Genomic DNA, 26,938 nt, shown 5'->3' on the forward strand with positions numbered 1-26,938 from the left:
AGCTTGGAAAGGATCTTTTATCTTTTAAATTTAAATCAGACCATGAGAGGAGGGCTGTTAGTATAAATAGCCAAAAGAAGACTCAAAGAAGTTCTTTGAATTTAGAACTAATACAGCCAGTGGATTTCCTCTGCCGCTTAACATCTTCACTGAGAGAGGGTGAGTAAGAATTAGACTTTTACAGTGTAACTAGACATTTTCACCAACTGCCACATATTTCATATGTAAATGGAAAGTATGAAATTTATTTCTTGCCAACATAAAATAGTAAACATGGTTTGGTTATCGGGCTGGGATTGTGGCTCAGTGGTAGAGCACTTGCCTAGTATGTGAGAGGCACTGGGAATGATTCTCAGCACCACATACCAATAAATAAATAAATTAAAAAATTCATCAACAACTAATAAAATACAAAAAATGGTTTGGTATTGTTTGAGCATTTAAATTTACTATTACAGCAAATGAGTTTTTAAAATGTCTTTTAAAACATCTGCCTTGTAAATTGTTCTTTTTAATTGAGAAGTGATTTTCCGGCTGGGGATGTGGCTCAAGCGGTAGCGCGCTCGCCTGGCATGCGTGCGGCCCGGGTTCGATCCTCAGCACCACATACAAACAAAGATGTTGTGTCTGCCGAAAAACTAAAAAATAAATATTAAAATTTCTCTCTTTCTCTCTCTCTGTTAAAAAAAAAGAGAGAGAAGTGATTTTCTTTTTTTTTTCTTTTTCTTTTTTTTGTGGAGGGAATGGTTCCTGGGGATTGAACCCAGAAGTGCTCTATCACTGGACTATATCCCCATACCTTTTTGTTTTTTGAGACAAGGTCTAAATTACTAAATTGCTGAGACTGACCTTAAACTTGCGATACTCCTGCCTCAGCCTTCCAAATTGCTGGCATTACAGATGGGCATCACCCTTCTGGCAAGAATTATGATAATTTTCAAATAAAACTCTGTGTGTGTGTGAGAGAGAGAGAGAGAGAAAGATCAAATCTTTATTTTTGAAACAACAACCTAATTCACATGTAGAATAAATGTGAGGATCCAATTTGAGGGGAATTTTAAACCATAATAAGCTGTTGATATCTTGAGTTATTTCTCGATGAACTTTCTATTAAGATGACCTTCAAAACAACTTGTTTAATATGAAAGCTAAGCCTTATTCCCCTTCAACTAAGCCTTGGATTAAAGCACAGTAGAACCAAAAGTGCTGTAACACTAAAGTTAACTTGTAACATCTTTGTACAAACCTGAAGAAACCAGGCTCCGAGTTGCACACCTGTAATTCCAGCAACTGGAGAGCCTGAGGCAGGACCATCAAAGTTTGAGGTCTGCCTGGGCAAATAACAAGTGTTGGGGATCTAGTTCAGAGGTAGAGTGTCCTGGGTTCAATCCCTAGTACCCCCTCACATACACACATAAAGGGAGGGGGGCAGAAACACTGGAAGTAAAGCAAAGTTAAAATTTTCCTTTATAAAATGAACAGTCTTTTCCTTTTTTTTTTTTTTTTTTGCAGTGCTGGTTATGGAACTCTATGTCTTGCCCATGCTAAGCAGATATTGTCATGAAACTACATATATCTCCAGCCAAGAAATGAAAATTTCTGACAATTTAAAAAAATTTTGTGATTGGAGTCCATAGTTTTAATACTTGAAGTTTTCTCAAGTTGCTTTCATTGTCCAGGGCAGTTTGATTTCCTACTCTTATTATGTCTGGGTAGAAATAATCATTATCTGATTAGGAAAGTTGTTTGCAAAAATCAACACTTAGGAGAGTTGTATGAAAGGGAGCTATTCCTGTTGTTACATTTCCAATTTGCCAAAAGCACTTAACCTTAGAATTCTTAGTTATTCACGGTTCTTAAAAGAAATTCTAATTTTTTATAAATAACATATTAAATAAACCCTGAAATTACTAACTCCTTACTGCCTTAAGCAAGGTGGTTTGTTTATTCAAACATTATTTTCAAAGTTTTTTTTTTTTTTTTAATTCTTAGAGAGAGAATTTTTTTAATATTTATTTTTTAGTTTTCGGCGGACACAACATCTTTGTTTGTATGTGGTGCTGAGGATCGAACCCGAGCCACACGCCTGCCAGGCGAGCCCGCTACCACTTGAGCCACATCCCCAGCCCCAAAGTTTTAATCTGAATATTTTGGTTCAAATGATTGTGAATACTTATAAGCGTGAGGGTAGAGGAAATGTGCCATAACCTAGCAGTCCAAGTATGTACTGCTTCACATTATAGAATTTCATCTCTTTGTATCTGCTTTTTCTTTATAAAAATTAGCTTTATTGTCATTATCTACTTACAGTTCTAACAGTTCTTTTATCTCTTGATGAATTAAGGAACTCTGCTAATCTTGGGTAAAAGAAAACAAACTCCACCTCACCACCCTTGAAAGCAAACTTACAACCTCAAATTTAACAATCCCTCCCTCATTATCTCATTTTGAGTCAAAGCGGTGACTCACTGTTCATCTCTGAGCAGTTCGTACCACAGATCTCAGGCTCCTTGGTTGGCTTTCTCTATATTACTGCTCAGATCATAGTTTCCAGAATATCCTCTCTCATTCTCTTTGGTCATCCCAGCCACAATTTACAAGATATAAAATTTTAAGGTGGATGTAGTCCTTATTTGTAATCCCAGGAACTCGGTAGGCTGAGGCAGGAGGCCTGAAAGTTTAAGGCCAGCCTTAGCAACATGGCAACAACTTGTCTCAAAAAAAAAAAAAAAAAAAAGTCTGGGGGGACGTTGCTCAGTGGGATAAAGTGCCAATGAATAAATAAAAGTATTACCATTAATCCAAAAAGTTGCATCATGCTCCCTTTGAAGTTAGTACCTTCCCAATCCCTAGAATCCACTTATATGCTTTCTATTACCATGGCCTTTGTTTATCTAGAATTCTATGTAAGTGGAATCATAAAGTATGTAATTATTCCACTCACCCCCAGGACTGACCCAAGGGGTGCTCAAACACTGAGCCACAACCCCAGCCCTTTTTATTTTTTATTTGAGGAAAGGTCTTGCTAAATTACCTAGGCCCTCACTAAGTTGCTGAGGCTGATTTTGAACTTGCAATCCTCCTGCCTCAGTCTCCTGAGCTGCTGGGATTATAGGCATGTGCCACCATGCCCAGCTCAGTATGTAATCTTTTATGCAGAGGTGGGAGTAGGGTGAGGGGAACATTTAATGTTTGATTTCTTTCACTCAACATAATGCTTTTGGGATAGTCCTGCACCTCTACTTGAATATGTACTTTGGGTCTATGGCTGTACCACTTTGAAAACATGTGATTTTATCTGAATCTGTAGTTTGGTACTTTGATAATGCCAAATCTATTAAATGGCTATGCTGGAATGTATTTACTAGCCTGTGTTATTGATGGGCATTGGGTTGTTGCTGGATTTCAGCTGTGAGTAAAGCTGCTTTAGAGATCTTCTGTACTAGTCTGTAAGGACATGAATGTATTCTTTGGTAACAAAATAGAAGACTAAAACTGCTAAAGTGCATGATAAGAATTTAACTTCTGGGGCTGGGGATGTGGCTCAAGCGGTAGCGCACTCGCCTAGCATGCGTGTGGCCCGGGTTCGATCCTCAACAGCATCACATACCAACAAAGGTGTTGTGTCCGCCGAGAACTAAGAAAAAATAAATAAATGTTAAAATTCTCTCTCTCTCTCTGTCCCCCCCCCTCACTCTCTCTTTAAAAAAAAGAATTTAACTTCTTCAAAGACAGTTACACTCCAAAGTGGCTATACCATTTTGAATTTCATACCAGACACATATGAGAATTATAGTTGCTTTGTATCTTTGTTTAGCATTTATGTTATTTTAATTTGCATTCCCCTGCTGAATAATCATGAACATCTTTTAATATACTAATTTGTCATCTACTTCTAAGTAAGATATGCTAAGTTGTGATTATTTTATTTGGAATTTCTTGTTTCTTTGATCAGATGGTTTACAGTTTTCTTCAGATTTCATAAATAGTCATTATTTCATTGAATATTTTTGGTCTAAATCCTTACCCCCTCCTATCTGAGACTCTATATGTTATTTAGGCTACTTAGTTGCTCCATAAAATTTCCAGATCTTTTCTGAGTTTTCATTTTGGCGTTTCCATTGCTTTGCCTTCAACTGCGCAAGTCTGTACTCTGCCTTGCCTATTTGTCTCATCCTATGTGTTTTTCATCTAAGACACTGTATTTTTTTTTTAATCTCAAGAAGTTTGATTTGGCTGTTTTTACATTTCCTAATTCTTTTATCATAATACCCATGTTTTTCTCTAACCTTTTTGAGCATATGAAGTGTATTTTTTTTTTAATGTGGGGGTCTATGTTGCCCTCTAACTCCTAGATTCAAGGATTCTCCTGCTTTAGCCTACTCAGTAGCTGGCACTACAGAGGCATACCACCACATTTGGTGAAATATACTGAAAATGTAAAAAGCAATCACATATGTGCACTCCTCTAATCCTATTTCTTTGGGAGTCCCAGGCAGGAGGATGGGCAAGTTTGACCAGTGTGGGCAGCTTAGCAACTTGTCTCTAAATAAAAAATAAAAAAGAATGGGGACGTAGTTCAATGGAGTACTCTTGGGTTGAATTACCAGCACTACAAAAATAAATAAATAAATAAATAAATAAATAAATAAATAAATAAATAATAGGTTTAGGGATGTAGCTATATAGCACTGTGCTCCTCGGTTCAACCACAAGTACTGTTAAAAAAAAAAAAAACTTCAAAAGAAAGGGTTGAGAAAATACTTGTGATTCATATATTCAACAAAAGGACTACTATCTGGATTATATAAAGAACTCTCCAACTGGGTTTGGTGGTGCACACCTGAACCCCAGCAACTTGGGAGGCTGAGGTGGGAAGCTTGAAAATTCAGAGCCAGCTTCTGCAATTTAGCAAAATAAAAAATAGAAGGATGGGAGATGTAGGAATGTAGCTCACTGATAAAGCACCCCTGGGTTCTATACCCTATACTCCAAGCAAGCAAGCAATAAATAAATAAATAAATAAACAAAAAGAATTCTCAACCCAACATTAAACAACCAAAATTCAAATTAGAAAAAAAAAGCAGGGGCTGGGGATGTGGCTCAAGCAGTAGCGCGCTCACCTGGTATGCGTGCGGCCAGGTTGGATCCTCAGCACCACATACCAACAAAGATGTTGTGTCCACCGAGAACTAAAAAATAAATATTAAAAAAATTCTCTCTTTCTCTCCCTCTCTCTCTCTCCCTCTGTCTCTCTCTCTCTCTCTCTCTCTCTAAAAAAAGAAAAAGAAAAAGAAAAAAAAGCAAAGAAATGACAGCATACACAGATGACAGAAAATATGCCACCGGAGAAAATGTTCCATTATATTAGTCATTATGGAAATGCAAATTAAATTAAAATCAAATATCAGTGCATTCCTACAAGAATGATTAAAATTAAAAAATAATGACAAATACAATGCAGGTAACAATGTGGAAAAATGGATCAGAGCCAAACTTTAGCTGGAAATCTCATTTTTTGCCATGTTTTAGCGAGTAATCTTAGGTATTCTTTTCTGTTTCTTTGAGTTCCTTTGAGAAATAAGGATTAACATAGTTGTCTCAATGAGAATTTTTTTTTTCCATACTGGGGATTGAACCCATGTAGCTGAGATAGCAGGCAGACAGATGCCATTGTGCCTGGTTTATGATGAGAATTTTTGATAAGCTATTATAGAGACTGGCAAATAATAGGTAGTGTTTGTCTATTTTTCTTTGCATTATTTCTCAGATGTTTAGTTAATATCTAACATGTTTAAATTCAATAATAAGGGCCAGGCTTGGTAGTGAATACTTGTATCCCAGGAGGCTGAGGCAGGAGAATTACAAGTTTGAGGCCAGTCTAAGCAATTTAGCAAGACCTGACTCCGAATTAAAAATACAAAAAGCTGGAGATGTGCCTCAGTAGTTAAGCACTCCTAGGTTCAATCCCCAGTACCAATATATAAATAAATAAATTGAGTTGAGCTTTACATATGCTAGGCAAGCCCTCTACCACCGAGCTAAATCTCTAGTCCTTTTCTTCTTCTTCTTTTTTTTCCTTTTGACTTTTTACTACCCAAATTTCTTTCTTTTTTTTTTTTGTTTACTCTAGTCCCAACCATAATCCACATCTGGATTTTTTTTTGATAGTAGAAAATCGTCATCCATATCATATTACAAAATAAATTATTTTTTCTATACTATGTGCTCCCATTCCCTCCCTCCCTCTCTCTCTTAGTGAAGATGGGGTGCAGTGGTGGGGTTTAATCCAAAGTGCCTTGAGCATGATAGGCAAGCACTGAGCTGTTTACCAGTAAGCCACATCTTGACGCTGCCATTATATTTTTTAGACTCTTAATAAATATTTTTTTGTCTATTTTATTCTGCTGCCCTTCCTATCCCCCATCCCCTTTCCTCCCCTCCCATCACTTCTCTCTATCCAATCTAATGTGACACACTTTTTAAAAAAAAATTTAGCTTTCTGACTCTGATTGTGTCTTCCACACTTGCACAATGAATTTCTGTTCCTTAAAAAGGAAAGCATGTTTGACCCTATCCTGGACACACTAGGCACACATGGAATCACCATAGGCCCCGCTGACATGGTTTTTCATGTTAGACAATCTCATAATGACTTAAGGTCTCACAGCATGAACCCCTTGCATTCTGCCTGGGTACACACCAAATGAAGATTTTGGTGCTTTCCCAAACTTTTTGCATAAATGTAAATGACACTATTACCAGTGGTTAGGGATGACCTAGTTTTGTTAGATGTTGTATTGTCAGATAGCCTATGAAGGTATATCAAATGCTGGACCATTCTGAGTGTCTCTAGATGCTGTTCCCCATCCCCAGCCCTTTTAAATTTTGAGACAGGGTCTCATTAAGTTAACCAGGTTGGCTTCCAATTTGCCACCCTCTTTTTCAGTCCCCTAACTAGCTGGGATTAGAAACATGTGCCATCTTGCCTATCACTAATCACTTTTTTTTTTTTTAAATGTCATGAAGTCATTCTTTTTTTTTTTTTAAAGAGAGAGTGAGAGAGGAGAGAGAGAGAGAGAGAGAATTTTTAATATTTATTTTCTAGTTCTCGGCGGACACAACATCTTTGTTGGTATGTGGTGCTGGGGATCGAACCCGGGCCGCACGCATGCCAGGCGAGCGCGCTACCGCTTGAGCCACATCCCCAGCCCCACTAATCACTTTTAAGTGTATATCAGTCTATGTTGGCATTGTGTGTGATGTTGGAAATTGAACCCAGAACCTCTCATTCTAGGCCAAGTGCTCTGTCACTAAGCTATGTTCCCTGCCCTTTTTTATTTATCCTCTTCTACCTATTCTCCTATCCCCCTCCTTTCTCTTTCTTCCTGAGTCTTGCTAAATGGCTTCAGCTGGCCTCCAATTTGTGATCCTCCTGCTTCAACCTCCTGGGGAGCAGGGTTTATAGGTGTAAGCCTGCCAAGGCCAATGTCTCGGCTTGGCACCAGAATCACGAGGCACTCACAGCTTTGTAGGTTCAAACAGCAATTCTTTATTCCAGCTCTCACACCACCTCCACACAGGTCCAGGGGCAAACGCGTTCTGCTGTCTCCCGCACAACCACCTACTCCACGAGGCTATCTCCAAATCCCATTTTAATCTCACAAGAACTCAACGGGAACAAGCAGCAGGAACACCCTAATCCCAGCAATAATCTTCAACTTCCAACTTCCCTAAAACCCATTATCTTAAACTGGCAACGCCTTAAACTCAAGGAGCCGGTTACTTCCTCAAACCTGATCAGCTCTAAACCCGAATCCGCCTTGGTCCTTGAGCAAGGTCACCTTATTAAAGCATGCATGCAATGTTCCATCAAATGTCCTCTAAGCAGCATGGGGTACGCTTGGCAAGGAAATTTCGATGCGTCATTCCTACTTGGTAATGGCCCTCAGCATAAGCCACCATGCCCAACTTGAATATTTTTTTCTCCCATCTAAAGACACAATTAACAAAAATTTAAAGATCTTAATTGAAGTGGAATGTGGTGATGCACACCCATAATCCCAGCTACTCTGGTTAAGGCAAGAGGATCTCAAACTCAAGGTCATCTTGAGCAAGTTAGTGAGAACCTGCCTCAAAATAAAATAAAAAGGGGGAGGGGTGTAGCTGAGTGGTAGAGCGGCCCTGAGTTCAATCCTTGACATGATAGAAAATATAAAGAAAACCTTAATTAGCTTTTTTTTTTTGGCAATTCTGGAATCAGGTAACAGCTCATCCGATAAGACAGAATAAATATTCTGATGGGCTGAGCAAAGGAGGTTGTTGGATTTATAGACAGAAGGGCCAAAAAAAGCAGAAACAAACAACAAAAAACAGAATGGTTCTTTTAAGTTTACTTTCCTAAAAAGGTGGAAATAGGATGACAGAATTGAAAAATAATTGGTTGCTTAACCTTAGTTTTTTTAAAAAATATATATATAAATTTTTATAACTTAATTTTTTTAAGGTGGTGCTGAGGATTGAACCCAGTGCCTCACACCATGCTAACCAAGCACTCTACCACTGAGCTGCAGCCCCAGCCCTAACCTTAGGTTATTTTGTTGAAGAATTAAAAGAGAGGAAATTTATCATGCCAATGAAACTTGTGATTGGGAAATATGGCTATTATTTCTCCCCATTTCTTAGTGTTGGCTGTAGGGCAGGCTGAATAAATGTTAGCTGCAGGGTGGGCTAAATACTGAACCCCCAACTTCTGGTTCCTTATTGCTTGTTTGCCTCAAGGCTGAACACTCAACCCCCACCCATTTGGTGCAACGGAAACCCACATCTGGCCCCTGCCTGGTCTGCCTGAGGGCAGAAGATGACACCCTTAGCAACTACCGTTTCACCCAATCACTGTACACCAACTAGGCAGCTTGCAGACCCAGAGACCCCATTAGATTTTGGCTAAAAAAAACTCTCCTGCCAGAACTCACTTTTGCACTTTGCTCTCCCTCCCCCCTTTCTTCGCCCTCTCTCTTTTGCGCTTTCTTTGCCCTCCCCCCTTTCGCTTTCTCTCTCCCTCTTGCTTTGCTCTCTCCCTCTCTTTTCCCTGGCTTTCTTTCTCTTTTTTTTCTCTTCCTTCCCTGTCAATCAGACACCACCGAAATAAAGATCTCTTGGTTGCTCCAAGTGTCATGATCACTTTCCTTTCACTTAGGGTCAAATATTCATGTAGTCTTACCTGGTGACATGGAACATTAACAGGAGTGATTCCATTTTGGTTTTTAGTTGGGTCTTTTGGGGCCAAGTGCAGAAACTTAGTCCAAAATAATGTCCTCATGTAAGTTTTACATAACAATATCTTCTCTTTCCCTCTATTTATTTATTTTTTTTTGCTGTCCTATTCTATCACAGCTACTTTGTATAAATTGAAAAGTGAGTAAAATGTCCCCAAATGGCATTCCCTATCACAGTCACAATGAGTCAGTGAAGCATGAAAATTAACATAGATTCAGAAAGAGACACTTTTTTTCCCCATGTATATAAGCTCCTATACTGACTTGCTTATAAATGTGGTCTCCAAGCTAATTTGCCAATAGGCTACAAGGCTTCAGGAAAAACTGATCTTATTTCAGCACAAACAAATATTTAACATTAAACAGCCAAATAGTAGTTTCTTTACGTCTTTCATGTAATAAAATCATGTAAAAAATTCTATTTATTAGCAATTAGAGAACTTTTAACAACTGAGCCACATTCCCAGTCTTTTTTTTTTTTTTTTAATGTTTTCATTTTGAGGGCTGGGGTTGTAGCTCAGTCGTAGAGCGCTCCCCTAGCAAGTGTGGGGCCCTGGGTTCGATCTTCAGGACCACATAAAAATAAATAAAAATAAAGGTATTGTGTCCAACTACAACTAAAAAATAAATATAAAAAATAATTAATTTTTTTTTTTTTTCATTTTGAGACTGGGTCTTTTTAAGTGCTAAGGCTGCCCTCAACTTGTGATCCTCCTTCCTCAGCTTCCTGAGATTCTGAGATTATAGGCATGTGCCATGGTGCTGGGCCCCCAGTACATTTTCTTAAAATAAGAAGAAATCTTCATTGGAAAACTGACAGTGATTCTCTATGAATAAAGAGTATACGGGGCTGGGGATGTGGCTCAAGCGGTAGCGCGCTCGCCTGGCATGCGTGCGGCCCGGGTTCGATCCTCAGCACCACATACCAACAAAGATGTTGTGCCCGCCAATAACTAACTAACTAATTAATAAATAAATAAAGAGTATTATATATATATATAATAAAGAGTATATAAGAGTCCAGTGTATGACAAGGCATAGACTTTCTGTTTACTTAATAAGGTCAATTCATCTTCTAGGATTTCAAGTCTGGTTTCATCTACTGAAATGTGAAATGTGGTCTAATTTTTGCTGGAAACAGGAATTCCCAAAGATACCTGAAAGTATGCCACTTTGTCTGAGACAGTGCTTAAAATGCTAAATGAAGAATTGTATTTTTTAATTGAATTAAAATTGGAAAATATAAACAATTAAAGGCAGTATGGCTATTAGAAAACTACGGTTTTTAAAAATAATCTTACCACTAAAGTATTGAAATAAATCTTATGACTGATATTTAAACTGAATATTTTAAAATGTTTGAAGGTTTCTAGCTTACAGTGACCCCTGGTGTTATTCTGAAAAACATACAGCATGCTAACTAATTCATCTCTGTTTCTCTCTCCCTCTCCCTCCCGCTCCCTCTCTCTCTCTCTGACTAGAAATTAAACTCAAAGGGTGCTCTGCTACTAACCACAGTCCCAGAGCTTTTTATTTTTTTTGTCTGTTTCTTTAACAATGTGTTAAGAATCAGGTGGATGGAGTAGCATTTTGAACTGGAGTTTCTTCTCTAATCAGGTTTTGCATTAATTTGATATGTACTAAGACCATGCCTGAGGAACTGTCAGGTTGTATGTAACTGTAAAGTAGACCACCACCATGTAGGTAGCTTGGGATAAACCTTACATAAGCCCAGCAGTGATAAGGAGATGAGTACAGCTCATGGACCAGCCAGAATGGAGAGCATGTGCCCAGTGTAGTGGTGCATGCCTATAATCCCAGCTACCTAGGAGGCTGAGGCAGAAGAATCACAAGATTAAGGACAGCCTGGGCAATTTAGGGAGACCTTGTATCAAAAAAAAAATAAAAAGGGCTGGGGATGTATCTCAGTGGTAGAATGCCCCTAATTTCAATTCTCAGTACCAAAATTAAATAAGTAAATAATATATATATACACACACATACAAACATTGGTCTTTTTTTTTTTTTTTTTTTTGGTGGTGCTGCTGGGGATTGAACCCTTGTGCATGGTGGTAGGCAAGCACTCTACCAACTGAGCTGATCCCCAGCTCCATGGCTGTTTTCTCACACTCTGATTCTGCATATCATGAAATGTCTAGATTTTTAAAATACTACGCTGTTTAAATATCTATTGACACATGTGGCTCTAGTTCATAGATTTCTTTTAAAAATTACTGCATGCCACTGAATTGTGTAAATTATCATACTTATCCATACACCTACTGATGGACAATAAAGCTCGTCTTTGACACTGACAGTTTTTTCCGGGGAGTGGTTACTGGGAATCGAACACTGGGCTGTGGTACCACTTTGCTACATCCCAGCTTTTTATTTTATTTTATTTTTTTTTAGATAGGGTATCCCTACATTGCCCAGACTGGCCTTGAATTTAAAATCCTCCTGCCTCAGTCTCCAGAGCCACTCAAGATTATATTTGTGTGTCAATGTTCCCAGCAATACTATTTTAAAAGCTTAAGGTCAGGCCCTAGGTATGTTCTCTATTCAAGAGTTATGAAATGTTTGAGAGGAGCATAAAGGGATTATGGGCTGTGTGAGAAAGGATACTACATGTATATAATATAATTAGGTGTGAACACAATAGGGGATAATAGACAAAGAATCTTGTCAGAGTGCCTGATTCATGGTAGATGTTTGCTGAGTAAATAAACAAGCAAATCAATGAGTAGGACACTGATTGCAAGGCATGCCAAATATCTGGGTGTGTACTGTAGTTAATATGCTTACTACTAACTGAAGTGTTTTGGGAAAGATGGAGTTGTTGTACAAGGAGAAATTCCTATCTTGGCTGTCATTTCAAGAACTGAGAGGTAAATTGATTGGTTGGAAAGAATAGTCTTTCACTGCTTTTAAATTCTGGCTATTTTTTCATAATTTAGAGCCTTGATCACTAGTTGAAGGAACAGTATATATCAAGGCTGATGTTTCTACTTAGAAATGTAAACAGTACCTGCTCAGTCATCTTTTCAATTGCAGAGATGCTTCATCTAGTTAAACGCCACCACACCCCATTTAATATTTACACTGAATTGAGAATAAATTTGGCCCGGCTGTTTTGTTAAAATACCAATAATTTAAGGCTCAATTTCAAGTTCATATATTATAACAAAGAGGCAGTCTACTAGGGATTGAACCCAGGGTGTGTGGGGGGGGATATTGTCTACCACTAAGCTACCTCCCCAGAACCTTTTTTATTTTGAGACGGGGAGCTTTCTAAGTTGCTGAAGGTTTTGCTAGATTGCTAAGGCTGCCTTGAACTTGAGATCCTCCTGCCTCAGCCTCCTAAGCCTCTTCTGGGATTATAGGCATTACAGGTGTGTGCCATCACACTGAGGGTTTGGGTTTTGAGAGCAGTAAAAATTATCTGTGCTACTGAGAATTTTACTTTGATGGGAGAGGTTCTTATCTTTTTTCATTGTACCACTGAGAATTTTAAAATTTGAGAGTTTAACAAAGAAAAGAACCAGCTATTGGAGAGACTGAAACAAGAGGAGCACTCAAACCCACAAGTTCAAAACCAGCCTAGGAAACCCAGTAAGACCATATCTCAAACAAACAAACAAACAAACAAACAAACAAAAAATGAAACAAAACAAGCCTGAGCTTCAGCTTTCTCATGTAAAATGGCAATTTGTTGTGATAGATAAATAAGGTATAAAAGGCACTGAAGAATAGGTTGCTCTGTGTCAGTGGGGATCAGAACAAGGCACAGTTGAAGCTATGGAGCATTTGAAGAATTTAAAATTCCTGTCTGGTGGACATGCCCCTGATCACAGTGACTAGGAAGGCTCAGGTAGAAGGATCACAAGTTTAAGGGCAACCTCAACAACACAGTGAGACCCTGTCTAATAATAAAGAATAAAAAGGACTGAGGATGTAGCTCAATGGTAAAGTATCCTGGGGTTCAATCCATAGTACCAATAGACAAATAAAGAATAGTCATTACCTGGCAGCTTCTTTCAAATGTGTGGTTAAGAACAGGTAATAAATTTCCAAATCTTAGCCTAATGCAAAACACACACCAAGAAAATAAAAGCAGAATATGACAAATATAACTAATTAATCTCGTTCCAGAGGTTGGCAGTTTTCCCTTCTGGCCCACTCTCTAATTTCCCTATCTCATTTCAAATTTCTGAGCTTCTATCATGCCACCTCCTATATTTCTCTTCTTTTTCATCTTAGTGTATTTTATCTTCTTTTCCTGAATCAGTGGTATTCTAGCATATTGAACACTGGGTGCTGATTTTTCTTTTAGTAAGTAATTTCTTAAAAAATTATTTCTGATCGACATGTTAATTGTACATATAAATGGGGTTCAGTATGATGTTTCCACATATACACACAACTGTGTACTGATCAAATCCAACATCCCTTTATCGACCCTCTCCACCTCCCCACAACTTCCCCAATCACTATTAATCACAATTCTATTTGGGTGCACTTTTGGAAGTGGTGTACAAGTGATTAAATCCAGGGGTTCTTTATCACTGAACTATATCCCTAGTTCTTTTTATTTATTTGTTTTGAGTCACAGTCCTGCTAAGTTGCTGAGGGCTTGCTAAATTGCTGAGGCTGGCCTTAAACTTTTGGCTGAGCTGCCTTAGCCACCTGAGTTGCTGGGATTTCAGGCCTTTGCTACTGCACTAGTCTCAAGTTCACTTTTTTTTAGCTGCCCCATGTGAGACTGTCTGGTTTACTTTACTTGGCATGTCCTCCAGTTCTATCCATTTTGTTGCAAATGACAGCATATCATTCTTTATAACTACTCTACTATTTATACATACCACAATGTATTTTACCATATACCTGGCCATAAGGGACTATTGGGACTATTGTGAATAATAAAATAAGCATGAGTGTGCAGGTGTCTGTTTTACCCATGCCATTTCCTTTGGTATATTCCCAAAAGTGGGAAAGCTGGATCATGTGGCAGATCAATTGTCAGCTTTTTGAAAAACTTCCATACTGTTTTCCATAATGATTTTTACATCTCACCTAGAGTATTTTTTTTTAATATTTATTTTTTCTTAGTTTTTGGCGGACACAACATCTTTGTTTGTATGTGGTGCTGAGGATCGAACCTGGGCTGCATGAATTCCAGGCGAGTGCGCTACCGCCTGAGCCACATCCCCAGCCCCTCACCTAGAGTGTTTAAGAGTTCTTTTTCTCTACATCCTCACTAACATTTATTTTTTTTTATAATAGCCATTTTAAATGGCATGAGGTTGTATCTCATGATTTACATTTCCCTGGTAGCAATAATATTTCCCATTTTCAAGTATATGTTGGCCATTTGTATTTCTTCTTTTAAGAAGTGCCTATTCAGCCAGGAGTGGTGGCACACACCTGTAATCCCAAGCCAGCCTCAGCAACAGCAAGACCCTAAGCAACTCAGTGAGACCCTATCTCTAAAAAATTAAAAGGTGCCTATTCAGATCATTTGCTCATTTTTTAAATGGGATTACTTGGGTTTTTTGAGGTCTTCATATATTCTGGGTATTAACCCAGAGTAGTTGGCAAATATTTTCTCCCATTCTATACATTATATCTTCACTGTGATTGCTTTTTTTGGTGTGCAGCTTTTTGTTGAATGTAATGCAACTTGTCAATTTTTGCTTGTTTCCTGTGCTTTGGGTGGTCCTATTGTAACATGGACTCTTTAAAATGGGAGATTTTTAAGAGAACCCAGGACTGATTCTGTTTTGCCTTTCTGCCTTGTTCTGGGTTATTTCTCCAGTTTATCTCAAGTTCCAGGAACACTGAGCTTTGCAGGCAGATCATCTCATGATGGGACCCCAACTATCTCCGAAAGCAGTTACAATTTCACAGGCAGCATATCCCCAGAGCTGACCTGAGGTAATGATCAACCAGAGGTCAGTTTGACCAATATTGCTGACTATGCATACTTCTTATCCCTCTCCTGCACTACTGTGTCTTTCCTTTATATAAACCTGGAGCTCTTGTCAGTACCTTCAAAGACAAGATTTAGGACACTAAGCTACATTCCTACTTTTTGTTTTCATACAGGGCTCTGCTAATTGCTAAGGATGGCCTTGAACTTGCAATCCTCCTGCCTTAGTTTCCAAAATTGCTGGAATTACAGGCCTTTGCTACTGTGCGTGGCTCCAGTCTACTTTTTTTTTTTCTTTTTTTAGCTGTCACATATGAGAGAATATACAATACTCTCTGGAACAGCCACATTGAAATAATTCCTTTCCTACTTTACCACCACTCATCCCTCTGGCTTCTTGAGGTAACAGGTGGCCAAATCTGGTCTGTTGGGAATCCTGCAATCCCAACCTCCCCCAAATCAGATATGGGCCATGTGCAGCTTTCACTTTTAAAGATATTTACATTTGGTAATACATTTCATACATGTGAACTAAATCTTACACTTACCAAATTGTTCCAGAAAATGGCAAAATGAGATGGCAAAATGTGTCAAAAGCTCACGAATACCTTAAGTACAGGGACAGAATAGGGACTGGTGGGAGAATAGATTTAGGTCGAGTTACAGATTGCACAGCAGAAAAGTAAGAGAGTTCTTTTTTCATAAATTCTATTTTCTCATTGATGTCGGAAGAGAGATTACTTACCAAGGAGAGAATTGGGAAGTGTAGATTTGAGAATAGTGCGGTTTGATGGGAAAGAGGATGAAAGAATGGACTACTAAGGAAACATAACATGGAATGCTGACATAGGATTAGAATCCAGGTTCCAGACATTCAAATCTGTGGTTTTTGTAGTTTTTGCAGTAGTGGGGATTGAACTCAGGGATGTTCTAATACTGAGCTACCTCTTCAGCCCTTAAAAAATTTTACACAGGATTTTCCTAAGTTGCAGAGGTTAGCCTTGAACTTGCAATCTTCCTGTTCTTGTATCTTTGGGTCACTGGGATTACAAGTGTGAGCCACCAAGCACTGTTAATGCCACTTTAAATAAACCATATTAACAACGAATCACAGGCACAGTGCACATCTTTAATCTTAGCTACTTGGAAAGCTGAGATAGAACAATCACAAGTTGGAGGGTAGCCTGGGCAATTTAGCAAGTCCCTGACTCAAAAATCAAAAAGGGCTAGGAATGTAGCTCAGTGGTAGAGGACTGGCCTAGCATGCAGAGGGCTGTGGATCCAATCTCTAGTACTGGGAGGAAAAATGACTACTGGGAAAAGAATATCACCCACATGGACATCAGGTAGGATTGACTAAAACAAAGGGAAGCAAAGTAAAAACTGATGCTACTAAAATAAACAGACAAACAAATTGGGTAAGAATCTTTAATTGTGTATGATAAATAACAGAAGACATTTTAAGTTATAAATGATGATACATTTTCAAAGATGTAGTGGTAAAAATACAGACAATGTACACACAAAGGAAAAAAATCACATAACTTTTTATTTTGTATGTATTTAAAAAGCTTTGGTAGGCTTCATTCATACATTTTTATCATATTGCTCTTGTACAAATATTAAAAGGAAAATAAAAGCAATATACATTCAAAGAATGATCAGCAAGTATTTCCTTAAAGAAGTCATAAAGAACTAAGGTCAGAGCTGGGTGCAGTGGTGCAGGCTTGTAATCTCAGTGACTTGCGAGGCCAAGGCAGGAGGATCCCAAGTTTGAGGCCAGCTCAGCAACTTAGCAAGGCCCTAAGCAACTTAATGAGACCCTGTCTCAAAAAGATAAAATAAAAAGGGTTAGGTGTAGCTCAGTGGTTCAGCATCCATGGGTTCAATCAATCCCTGGTACCAAAAACAACAATAAAATATTAACTTAAAGGAAATACAATGAATCAGTAATAACCTCTCCATACCTCAGTTCTTCACCTATAAAACTGGAAGACTCTTACAGAAACTGAGTAGGGTTGTTAGGATAGCAAAACAGGTTTATCAATCTAAAGCCAACATCAGGCATGTAAGACACCATGAAAAGTGTTTTATAAGCTTCAGTAACGTAGTATTGTTTTTTGTTTGTTTTTGTTTTTAATAACTATGCCCTCCACTATTGAGATGCAATCAAAATAACAAAAACAATAGCAAAGAATCTCAAGATCTGGGGCCTGTGTCATTAAATCAAATATCTTTTGTAGTCCAGGCAAGCACCTGGATGTCAGTTCAACATCTGTATCTGTATTTCTCCTTAAGATACTCCAGAAATAGTGTCAGCTCTACTTTGGGAAAAAAAAAATTGTTTTGGGGGATGGATCTGGGGATTGAACCCAGGGACTTTCTCCCACTGAGCTACATCTCTCCAATCCTTTTTTACTTTTGAGACAAGCTGTAACTGAGGGTCTTGCTAAATTGGTAGGCTTCATTCATCCATTTTTTAAAAATATTTTTTTAGATGTTGATGGATCTTTATTTTATGCATTTATTTATATGGGTGCTGAGAATCGAACCCAGGACCTCACACATGCTGGGCAAGTGCTCTACCACTGAGCCACAACTCCAGCCCCCCATTCATACATTTTTATTATATTGCTCTTCTACAAATGTTAAAAGGAAAATAAAAGCAAAATACATTCAAAGAATGATCAGCAATTATTTCCTTAAAGAAGTCATAAAGAACTAAGGTCAGAGCTGGGTGCAGTGGTGCAGTAACTGAGTTACTGAGGGTCTTGCTAAGTTGCTCAGGCTGGCCTTGGAGCTTGTCATTCTCCTGCCTCAGCCTAGTGAGTTGCTGGGATTACAGGTTTTCAACACCATGTACAGCGTACTGTGGAACACTTTGCTAAACTCTTTTTTTTTTTTTTTTGAGAGAGAGAGAGAGAGAGAGAGAGAGAGAGAGAGAGAGAGAGAGAGAGAGAGAGGGAGAGAGGGAGGGAGGGAGGGAGGGAGGGAGGGAGAATTTTAGTATTTATTTTGCAGTTTTCCACGGACACATCTTTGTATGTGGTGCTGAGGATCGAACCCCGGCGGCATGCATGCCAGGCGAGCGCGCTACCACTTGAGCCACATCCCCAGCCACTAAACTCTTAAATAATGAAAAATAGGAACCTAATAAAATGATGCTAAGGAGATATCTCTTTCAATGTGTAAAATGTTTGTAAATGTTTTGTCTCAACCTATTGCATTAATTTTTTGAAATATTTTCTTGTAGCATTTGAAACAGTGTTGCTCACTAGCTTTTAAAACAGTCATGTATAAATTAACTATCATCATTATCCTTAATATGTGTGAGTACCAACAGACCAACTGCGTAGTGCAGCTTTAAGGTATTGTAAATATTAACTTAATAATCATAGAGCTCACAGCCTCTAAATAGCACATGATCATGTACACCAAATTAGTTCTGATTTTAAAAACAAAGTCTGAAACAGTACATCTTGTTAATCCTTTAAAAATGCATAATAATTATGATTCATACTTTGAATAAAGCAAAATTACATGACTTGTGATTGCTGCTTTGAATATAATCTTACAGAAAATGAGTGTAATGACACCAAGTTGTTAGAGAAATATCTAACACATATGCTAAGTGAAATAAAAAAAATCGAACAGTTGGCAAAATTTAAGAGGTGTATTACAATCTTCCTAATATCCTGAATGTATTTTGGTAAAGGATTAATGCCACATAAACTTTCCTTTAAATTTTTTTGAATGGTCCCTGTACTAGCCTTTGTGGTATTTGAAGGCAAGAATTTCCCACAGTAACTTATTTAGTGGCCTTCAATATAAATATTTGCAGTACTTATTACATTCTAGAATTTTGTGGGGGACAGTAACCAGGGATTGAAGCCATGGGTGCTTGACACATCCCCAGCCCTTTTTCTTTTTTTATTTTATGAAAGAGTCTCATCATGTTGTTTAGGGCCTCCCAATGTTGCTGAGGCTGGCTTTGAACCTGTGATCCTCCTGTCTCAGCCTCTCAAGCCACTGGGATTACAAGCATGTGGCACCACGCTATACCAAATATACCAAAATACTTCTGTCAACTGTAGCAAGCTCCCCAAAATGTTCTAGGAATTTAAGTTAATAATGAATCATTTCATCAGTGTGGTGGCACATGCCTGTAATCCTAGTTACCTGGGGAGGCTGAGGCAGGAGTACCACAACTTCATGGCTGCCTAGGCAAGTTAGCAAGAACTTACCTTGTCTCAAAATCAAAACAAAAAGAACTGGTGATGTAGTTCAGTGGTATTGTGTTTACCTGGCACATGTGAGGGCCTGAGTTCTATCACCAATATTGGGTGTGGGGGAATTCCTAATCTTAAATTTTCATGAATTTAAGGGAGATAAAAAATTTACAGTTGTGTGATATGGAACAGTAGGATTAATGATTACCAGTCTGTTTAGAAGTTGGAAGCTGCCAATGCCCAAGCTGTTTTAAAGGATGACTTAGAAAGTAAGTGGGCAAGAACATTTCCAGGCAGGCAAATTTACATAAGGCATGTATAAAGGAGAAAGATACCAGGAGATAAAACTGTAGAAATGGACTAGGGCCTAATCATGGACATTTTCTGTGCCACTAAGAGGTTTAAATTGTATCTAGTACCCAAAAGGAAGTGACGACTGTTAGGAAGGAAAGAGGCAGGGTTACAGTAGTCTTGGATGGAGTAAATAATGGAGACTAGAAGGGGGTCAGTACAGGTACAAATTGAGGACCTGAATAAGACGTGGGGCACTACCAACAAATGCTTATTAATAGAATGTACACCACTGTAGAACCAGGTATTGCAGAAACAGTTCATCTTTTAAAAATAGCTTATAGTCAGCAGTTCAGGTACTCAAAAGATTAAATGTGAGTTTCTTGAGATTGCAGGCATGTCAGGGAAAGACAATTCAACACTGAAGTTGAGACCTAAAGAAAAAATAGGATTTTAAAGATTTGAATTGATTTGAAGTACTTCTGGTATTTATCAGTGGGCCCTATATAATCCCTCCAGATTCCTCTTAAAGAAATTGCTTCTTTTGCTCTTACTAAAATTATACCAAAATATCTAAAATGACTAATTAGAAGAATACTTATGCAAAGATGCCAAGTGTCTTTTTTCTCATCTCACCCAGCACCTTATCTTTGCATTATTCACAGTGTGTTACAATTACCTAAGAACTTGGAAGAGAACCAAATAAATGGACAAGGACATAGGAGCACCCAAAAGGGATATAGAACAAAAGGAGATTCAGCTTTGAAGGGAAGGGGGAGATATGAGACTGATATAATGGCAAATGACTTAGAAAATTCAAAACAGTTTCAGCACTCTTCATTTAGTTATGTGATGCCCCCTTCCTTGTTTATTGAGGGAGAGGACAGAGGGCATTCAGCAGGCTTGGTATGAAGGAAAATAAACATGGATTTATACTATGGACACATGTACTCACTATTAATAACATATTTCTAGCCTGGTGTGGAGGCACACGTCTGTAATCCCAGCAGCTAGGGAGGCTGAGGCAGAAGGATTGTGAGTTCAAAGCCAGCCTCAGCAACTTAATGAGGCACTAAGTAACTCAGCGAGATCCTGTCTCTAAATAAAATACAAAAAAGGGCTGGGGATGCAGTTCAGTGGTTGAGTGCCCCTGGATTCACTCCCTAGTACCAAAAAAATAAAACAAGATATTTACACTTATATAACAGAATCAATATTAACACATTTTAACTTATCTCTAGGAAAGAATTTCCGACATATACAACCTAAACATTTACAATGGAGGTGTAAAATAAGGTGTGAATCAGTCATTTCTGGTATTTTTTTTTTTTTGCCAATCCTATGACTAAGAGAAAATTAAGATCAATTTTTTTTCATAGAACTCAGACCAAGTAAACATTAATAGATTGTCATGGGTGTAAGTAAAATTTTCACATCTTAAGTTGGATTGTATCTGTAATGAGGAATGTCACTGATAAACTAAGAGGAAGAACAAGTACCAATATGTTCTTTAGAGGTTTTACATTGTTGTTTTCCCATGGTTGATATATGGCCCAAATCATCCTTACGAAGTATTTTCTATGTGCTAATTACTATGCTGTGACTGATTTCTTCAGACTTGCCAGTTTACACCTTTCCCTAAGGCATAATAGCAATTTAATGCTTAATTTTCACTGCTGCTCTATTTTGCTGGAGTGGTGAGATACAATTCCAGCTTTAAAAAACTGAACAAGCAACATGACACGCCAAAGATCATACAGAGATTTCTCTGCAGACAACATTTTATATGTAGTACTGCAAATTTAAAAACACAGCCTAGCATTATTAACTTTCAGACACCTGGTCAGTGTGGTGGGAACTGGGAATCACTAATGATTACCAGTCAGTGGTTTTCACTATCCACCATAAATGTAAAAGACAGCAAACCTTGCTTAGTTTGGTGTCCTTTTACTGCTAGACAACTCTTAAGTTCTGGTGACATAAAGGTCTGACCTCTGAACTTTTTTACTTTAACCAGATATTCCTGGATATTACAGGAATTTAAAAAGTATTATATAATTATTCTACGCTTAACATTCACTCTTCAGATTTTAAAACGCGAGCTCTGTGGATGGCTTCCAGTCACTGCTTGGGACTGATTATGTTCACAGAGCCAGGATTCCCCCGAAACTCTCTCCCGTCCTTGAGTGTTAACCACTAACCTACTGAAGTATTCAGTACTTTAAAAGTTGAAAACCGGTAGTGGTAGCGCTTACAATTCCATTCCAATCGACCTAGCGTTAATTCCCTCTGGGATGTTTTCTTTGCCTTATCAGGTCTGAACAAAAGGATGCCACCGGACCCTTGAGAAGACACTAAGGCACAGTTCCAGCAGTTGGGGGCCCTGGTGGCAGAATTACTCCACAAGAGCACAGACCTCCAGGTAACTCATGCTGTTGCCTTTATCCCACCCTAGGGCTATCCTGAAAACAAGATTATGGGGGACCCCAAACTCTGGGTAGTCTAGCTCTCCACCCGCCATAGGTGAGGGAAATAACTTTTTTTAGCTGAGACTGATCCAAAATTCAGCGGGGGGGAGGGGTCTGCCCTAGCTCCGGCCTACTCGCTGTACCAAAGGAAGGTCAAACTCACCTTGGGGAAGTTCGCGCCAGGACGGCGACTAGCACACACCAGCAAAATCCTCCCAGGTCAGGGCAGGACAGCCAAGTTGCCAGGCAAGCCCAACGCCACCGGAGGCGGAGCCGCCCCTTTCCCGGCAGCCTACAGACTTCCGGTCCTGCGCAAACGATAACCTACGCCTCCCGGTGCGCCCCTCCCCCGCAGCTGGCCGTTTCCCGGCGTGCTCCGCGGAGGAAGAGTCGGAGTCGACAATAACAAACCCAGCCGCGGCCGTGTCCGCGGCCCTGCCAAGCCCTCGGCACTGTTTTGGGGTCCTCCGGGCCCCTCGGCTCTGACTGGCCGCGGTCCCGCTGATTCCCGGTCCCCTAACCAGAGCCGAGGGGCCTGACTGCGTCCTTTTCCGCCCTGACCCCTCCCTTCTACCAGTAGTTCGGGGCCGCGGCGGCGGGCGGGCGGGCGGGCGCCCGGGACACCGGCGGTTGTGTCGGTTGGCAGTGCCGAATGGGCGGTTGGTAGCCGCCGCTGAGGACGAGGCGGTGGCGGAAGATGGTGCCGGGGTCCGCCGGCTCTGCTGTCGCCGGCGGAGGAGAAGGCGCTGCCGGGTAAGTGTCGCCGCCGCCCGCGTCCCCTTCCCCCATCTGGACACCACTGCCGCTCGGCGGTCCTTGGCAGTGTGGGTCGGGGGCGCTGGGTCCCGGCCGCGTAGGTGTGTTTGCCACGGTGCCCGGAGTCCGGCCCCCGCAGGTGTTGCACAGAGGCCGCCTTCCCCGCGCGTCAGCTCTCGGAGACAAAAGCGGTTCGAGTCGATGCTCCAAGGGGCCGCGGGGTGTATGGGGCTGCCTTTGGCTCCCTCAGCTAAGGCCCCCAGGGCCACTTGAGAGCGCTTATGTTCAACACCTGGTGAAATTACGGGAGTGGCCGAGGGCAACAGAAGCCAGAACCCTCCGGGATGCAGCCTCACCCTGGTCACCATAGCCAGTGCTCAGCTCTAGAGGTGTGTTGGGCTAAAGAAACCGGAGAGTGGGGTTGGGTCGAGGCGCAGAATGGGAGGAACCTAGAGATGAGGTCTTTGTCCGACCCCCCGGAGTGCGAAGATCGGTGTAAAGTTACTCCTAGGAATGACTCAGCCTCCGCCCGCCTTACTGATAGATTTGAGATGGGGTGTGTGTGCGGATTTCACAACTTCTTTGGTAGAAACAAAAATACATTTACTAACAAGAGAAGTGGCAGCTTCTGAGTGGAGTGGCAATAGTTTCTTCCGCCGGCCAGTGGATGTGCTGTGTTTTCTGTTTATGGTTTCGTAATCGAGGCTTCTCCAGTGTGACTCCTAAGTGTGGTCATATCATGAAGTGGTATAGGTAGGCCTGGATGCCAAGGAACACTAATATGCTTACCTTTGAAAAAGTCACTACGGGGCATGGTGATGTTCTCGTCTGCTATGAACATTAAAAAGCACCCGTTTTACTAACCTTTTTTTAAGTGTAGTTTAGAAGTTTTTGTATTGATGGGTTTGTGTCATTTACGTGAAGGCTTGGAAAGTTAGCAGTTTTAAAAAGACTTTTAAAAAGGCTTGAGTGTTCAATCAAGAATGTTATTGTACTTTGATAGTTGATAAAAAAGATAGTCCTTGCACTTGTGGTCAGATGAGAAGTGAAAGGGAATTCTGAAGGAAGTTGGCTGATTTTATTATTTGGGTTATTGGATCTGTAAGAGGACCATAACTAGGAGTGTGAAATACTTTTTGTATTTAGTGTTGTTAACGTGGCTTGAATAAACATATTTTCTCAGTAATGTGCCTGTCTTTTTTTAAACGTTTATAATTGTCTACAAAACACTAGATTTATTTAATGGATGCTTTAGGTATGTTTGTTGATAAATCTCTGATGGATATTTGATATGGGCTTAGGCCATGTTTTATTTATTTTTTTCAGGCCGTTTCTTTGTTTGTTTAGGTACTGGGGATTAAATCCACACGTGCTTTACCACTGAGCTACATCCCATGCCCTTTTTCTTTTTATTTTGAAACAGGGTCTCACTAAGTTGCTGAAGATGATCTTAGGCTTGAGGCACTGCACCTGGTTTCAGGCTGTGTTTTAAAATCATTTAGTCTTGTTTTAAATCTTTAATGTTAATCAAATTGAATAGTATTTTGAGGCCTGATCAGGATGTCAGTGAAGACAGTGAAACAGTACTCTTGGCTTTAAAAGTTTTTCTGGGCCTTGCTGACAAACAGCAGGTCAGAATGCATAGCAGATTGACTTTACAAATTAAATTCATGAAGGCCAAAAAGGCAGAGGACACAAGACTTATGTTTTGTTTTGCTTTTTTTTTTGAGCAAAGGGGATCCAACCCAGGGCCTCTTACATGCTAGGCATGCACTTTACCACTGAGCCACATCCCAGCCCCAAGACCTCTTTTGAATGCCATAGTGTTAAACTTAAATTATATGTAAGTTTGAAAGATTTTTTATTTGGCTTCTAATTTGGGAATTCTCTTTAAAATTTTATTTACATTTAGCATGTATTTGAGGACTGTATGCTTTCCTTGTACACGTATATCACTTGATTATTTTTTTGGTACTGGGGGTTGAACCCAGAGGCGCTTTATTTACTACATCCAGAGTGTCCCCACCCTTTTAATACTAATATATATATATGATGAGAGAGAGGGGTAGGGATACACCAAGAGCCTTGCTAAATTACAGAGGCTGGTCTCAAACTTGTAATCCTCCTGTCTCAGCTGTCTGAGTTGCTGGGGTTATAAGAAAGGCTAGTAAAATTTTTTCATTCAGGTAATAATATTCTCTTGCCCCAATTACACTGTTTTGTCAGAAATACTGGCTGAGGAAACATAAATGAAAACCTAGCAATTCCTTTCTACCAGTATTCATGATCTTCACAAACACTCATGATTCTTTTTGTTATTTACTTACCACAGTGAAGAGACTCAATTATTAACTCTGGAATGTTAGAGTTTTTTATGGGCTATGAAACTGCAGCACTGAAACAAGAAGAGTTTTTAAGAAGTTGTTCCTTTGAAAAGTAAAATTGGAGTCATGTATAAAAACAACTATGGGTATTATTGGAACATCAAGGAATTTGAGGTTCTGTAGGGTTTAGGAGGAGATTTGGAGGAGGAAAAAGCATAAGGTAACATGGATAAGTCTCTTTGTCTCTATTTAAAAATTCCTAGCTATTTCAGAGTTGTGACTTACACTTATTGTGTACCTACTAGATATTGCTCCAGAAGATGGGGATGCAACAGTGAACAAACCCAAATCCCTGTCTTCATTAAAAATAAAACGGACAGTACAATAATTGCTAAGGAGAAAAGGCAGGGATGGGAGGAATTGAGGAATGGATTTGAAACTTTAGATACTATGGCCAGTGAAGGCCTGGGTGTCTGGCTTTTGATTAAAGACCCAAGAGAATTAAGGAGGGGTTAGATGCTTGTCCATCTTGGAAAAGGAATATTTTTGACACAAGGAATTGTAAGTGTGAAGGCTCGGGAGATTCAAGACATATAGGAAAAATGGAGAGGTTTCTGAAGATGGACTGTCATGAGTGAGGGGGAAGAGTAGAAAAATGGGATTGTACAAATAATTAAGTCACTGTAAGGAAACTGTAATATACTCTACAGGCTGCATGTATAAAGGCACAGAGGTGGGTTCCAGGAAACCCAGCAAGATTTGGAAAGCAGTTGGAATCAAATTCATTCCTTCCTGAAAATTCCTGCAACACACAGTCCAGTAATGTGCCAGTGGACTAGAGGGACTAGTTGTGTATGTGTATTTATAGGAAATAGTGAATCATTGGAAATTTGTGTAAAATGACAAATGTAGATTGCTTTGAGGTGGTAGGGTGGATAGAAGACTAGCAGATTGTGGAGTTCTAGGTTGAAGAGTGTGTGCTCACTGTCAGATAAAAAAAATGTAAAGGTTATTACATTTTTCTGATTCTTCATATTGGACTTAGGAAACCTGATTTGCCTATAAATTGAACCTCCATTTCCCATGGCCCTGAGACCATGGCCTTTCTTTCCATCTCTCTGTAAAATTAAGGTTCTGATAAATTAGTTTTTGCAAGTACATGCAGTACTTGAGTGTTAACAGCATCCTTTCTGTTATTGGTTAGTTTTTGCTTTCACAGCTACTCAGTGAGTGCTCTAAGGATTGTGGAATAACAATTTTTTCCTTCATCCATGATTTTGCTTTTCAAATTTTTATGCTTTATTGGTTTATAATTATGCCGATATGGAAATAATTGATCTATTTGTTTTGTTACTGACTCAATTATCCAGGTAGTCTTTCTCTTCATATTCTACACCTAACAGTTGGTCAGTAACTGTCCAGCACATCTGTTGAAATTTTAATTCAGTACCATACTACTTATCTCCATGGCCTTTGGTAACTGTTTTACTGAAGATGACAGATTTGCATATGCTTCTTTTTGCAGAGTGGGGGTGATGCTGGGGATTTAACCCAGGGGCACTCAATCCCTGAGCCACATCTCCAGCCCTTTTTATTTGTTTCAAAACAGGATATCACTAGGTTTCTAAGGGTCTCACTAAGTTGCTGAGGCTGGTCTTGAACT

At 39.4% G+C, this 26,938-nt stretch overlaps 2 protein-coding genes and 1 pseudogene across 7 annotated transcripts in view; 1 reads left to right on the forward strand and 2 right to left on the reverse strand.

The window, feature by feature from the left end:
- Positions 1-23,397, reverse strand: part of LOC110598835 (uncharacterized) — a 28,720-nt gene extending 5,323 nt beyond the window's left edge. The window contains exons 1-2 of one of the 3 annotated variants that reach the window (XM_078017173.1): positions 22,359-23,358; positions 16,736-17,030 (exon numbers count right to left, since the gene is read on the reverse strand). In XM_078017173.1, the coding sequence (XP_077873299.1) occupies positions 22,387-23,319 (933 nt within the window). In that variant the 5' untranslated portion in view covers positions 23,320-23,358 and the 3' untranslated portion in view covers positions 16,736-17,030; positions 22,359-22,386. Of the gene's footprint in view, positions 1-16,735; positions 17,031-18,141; positions 20,162-22,358 lie in introns of those variants that run through there. The other 2 variants (XM_078017174.1, XM_078017175.1) reach the window with 2 other exon arrangements.
- LOC144365497 (large ribosomal subunit protein eL34 pseudogene) lies at positions 5,509-7,033 on the reverse strand (annotated as a pseudogene).
- The window catches only part of Rb1cc1 (RB1 inducible coiled-coil 1), a 74,626-nt gene continuing 70,495 nt past the window's right edge, over positions 22,808-26,938 (forward strand). For all 4 annotated transcript variants that reach the window (XM_005332310.4, XM_005332311.5, XM_013361533.4 and 1 more), the window contains exon 1: positions 22,808-22,948. The gene's annotated coding sequence lies outside the window, so the exon portion shown is untranslated. The remainder of the gene's footprint in view (positions 22,949-26,938) is intronic.

The sequence above is a fragment of the Ictidomys tridecemlineatus genome, chromosome 7, assembly GCF_052094955.1.
Source record: "Ictidomys tridecemlineatus isolate mIctTri1 chromosome 7, mIctTri1.hap1, whole genome shotgun sequence".
In the NCBI taxonomy this organism is placed as follows: domain Eukaryota; kingdom Metazoa; phylum Chordata; class Mammalia; order Rodentia; family Sciuridae; genus Ictidomys; species Ictidomys tridecemlineatus.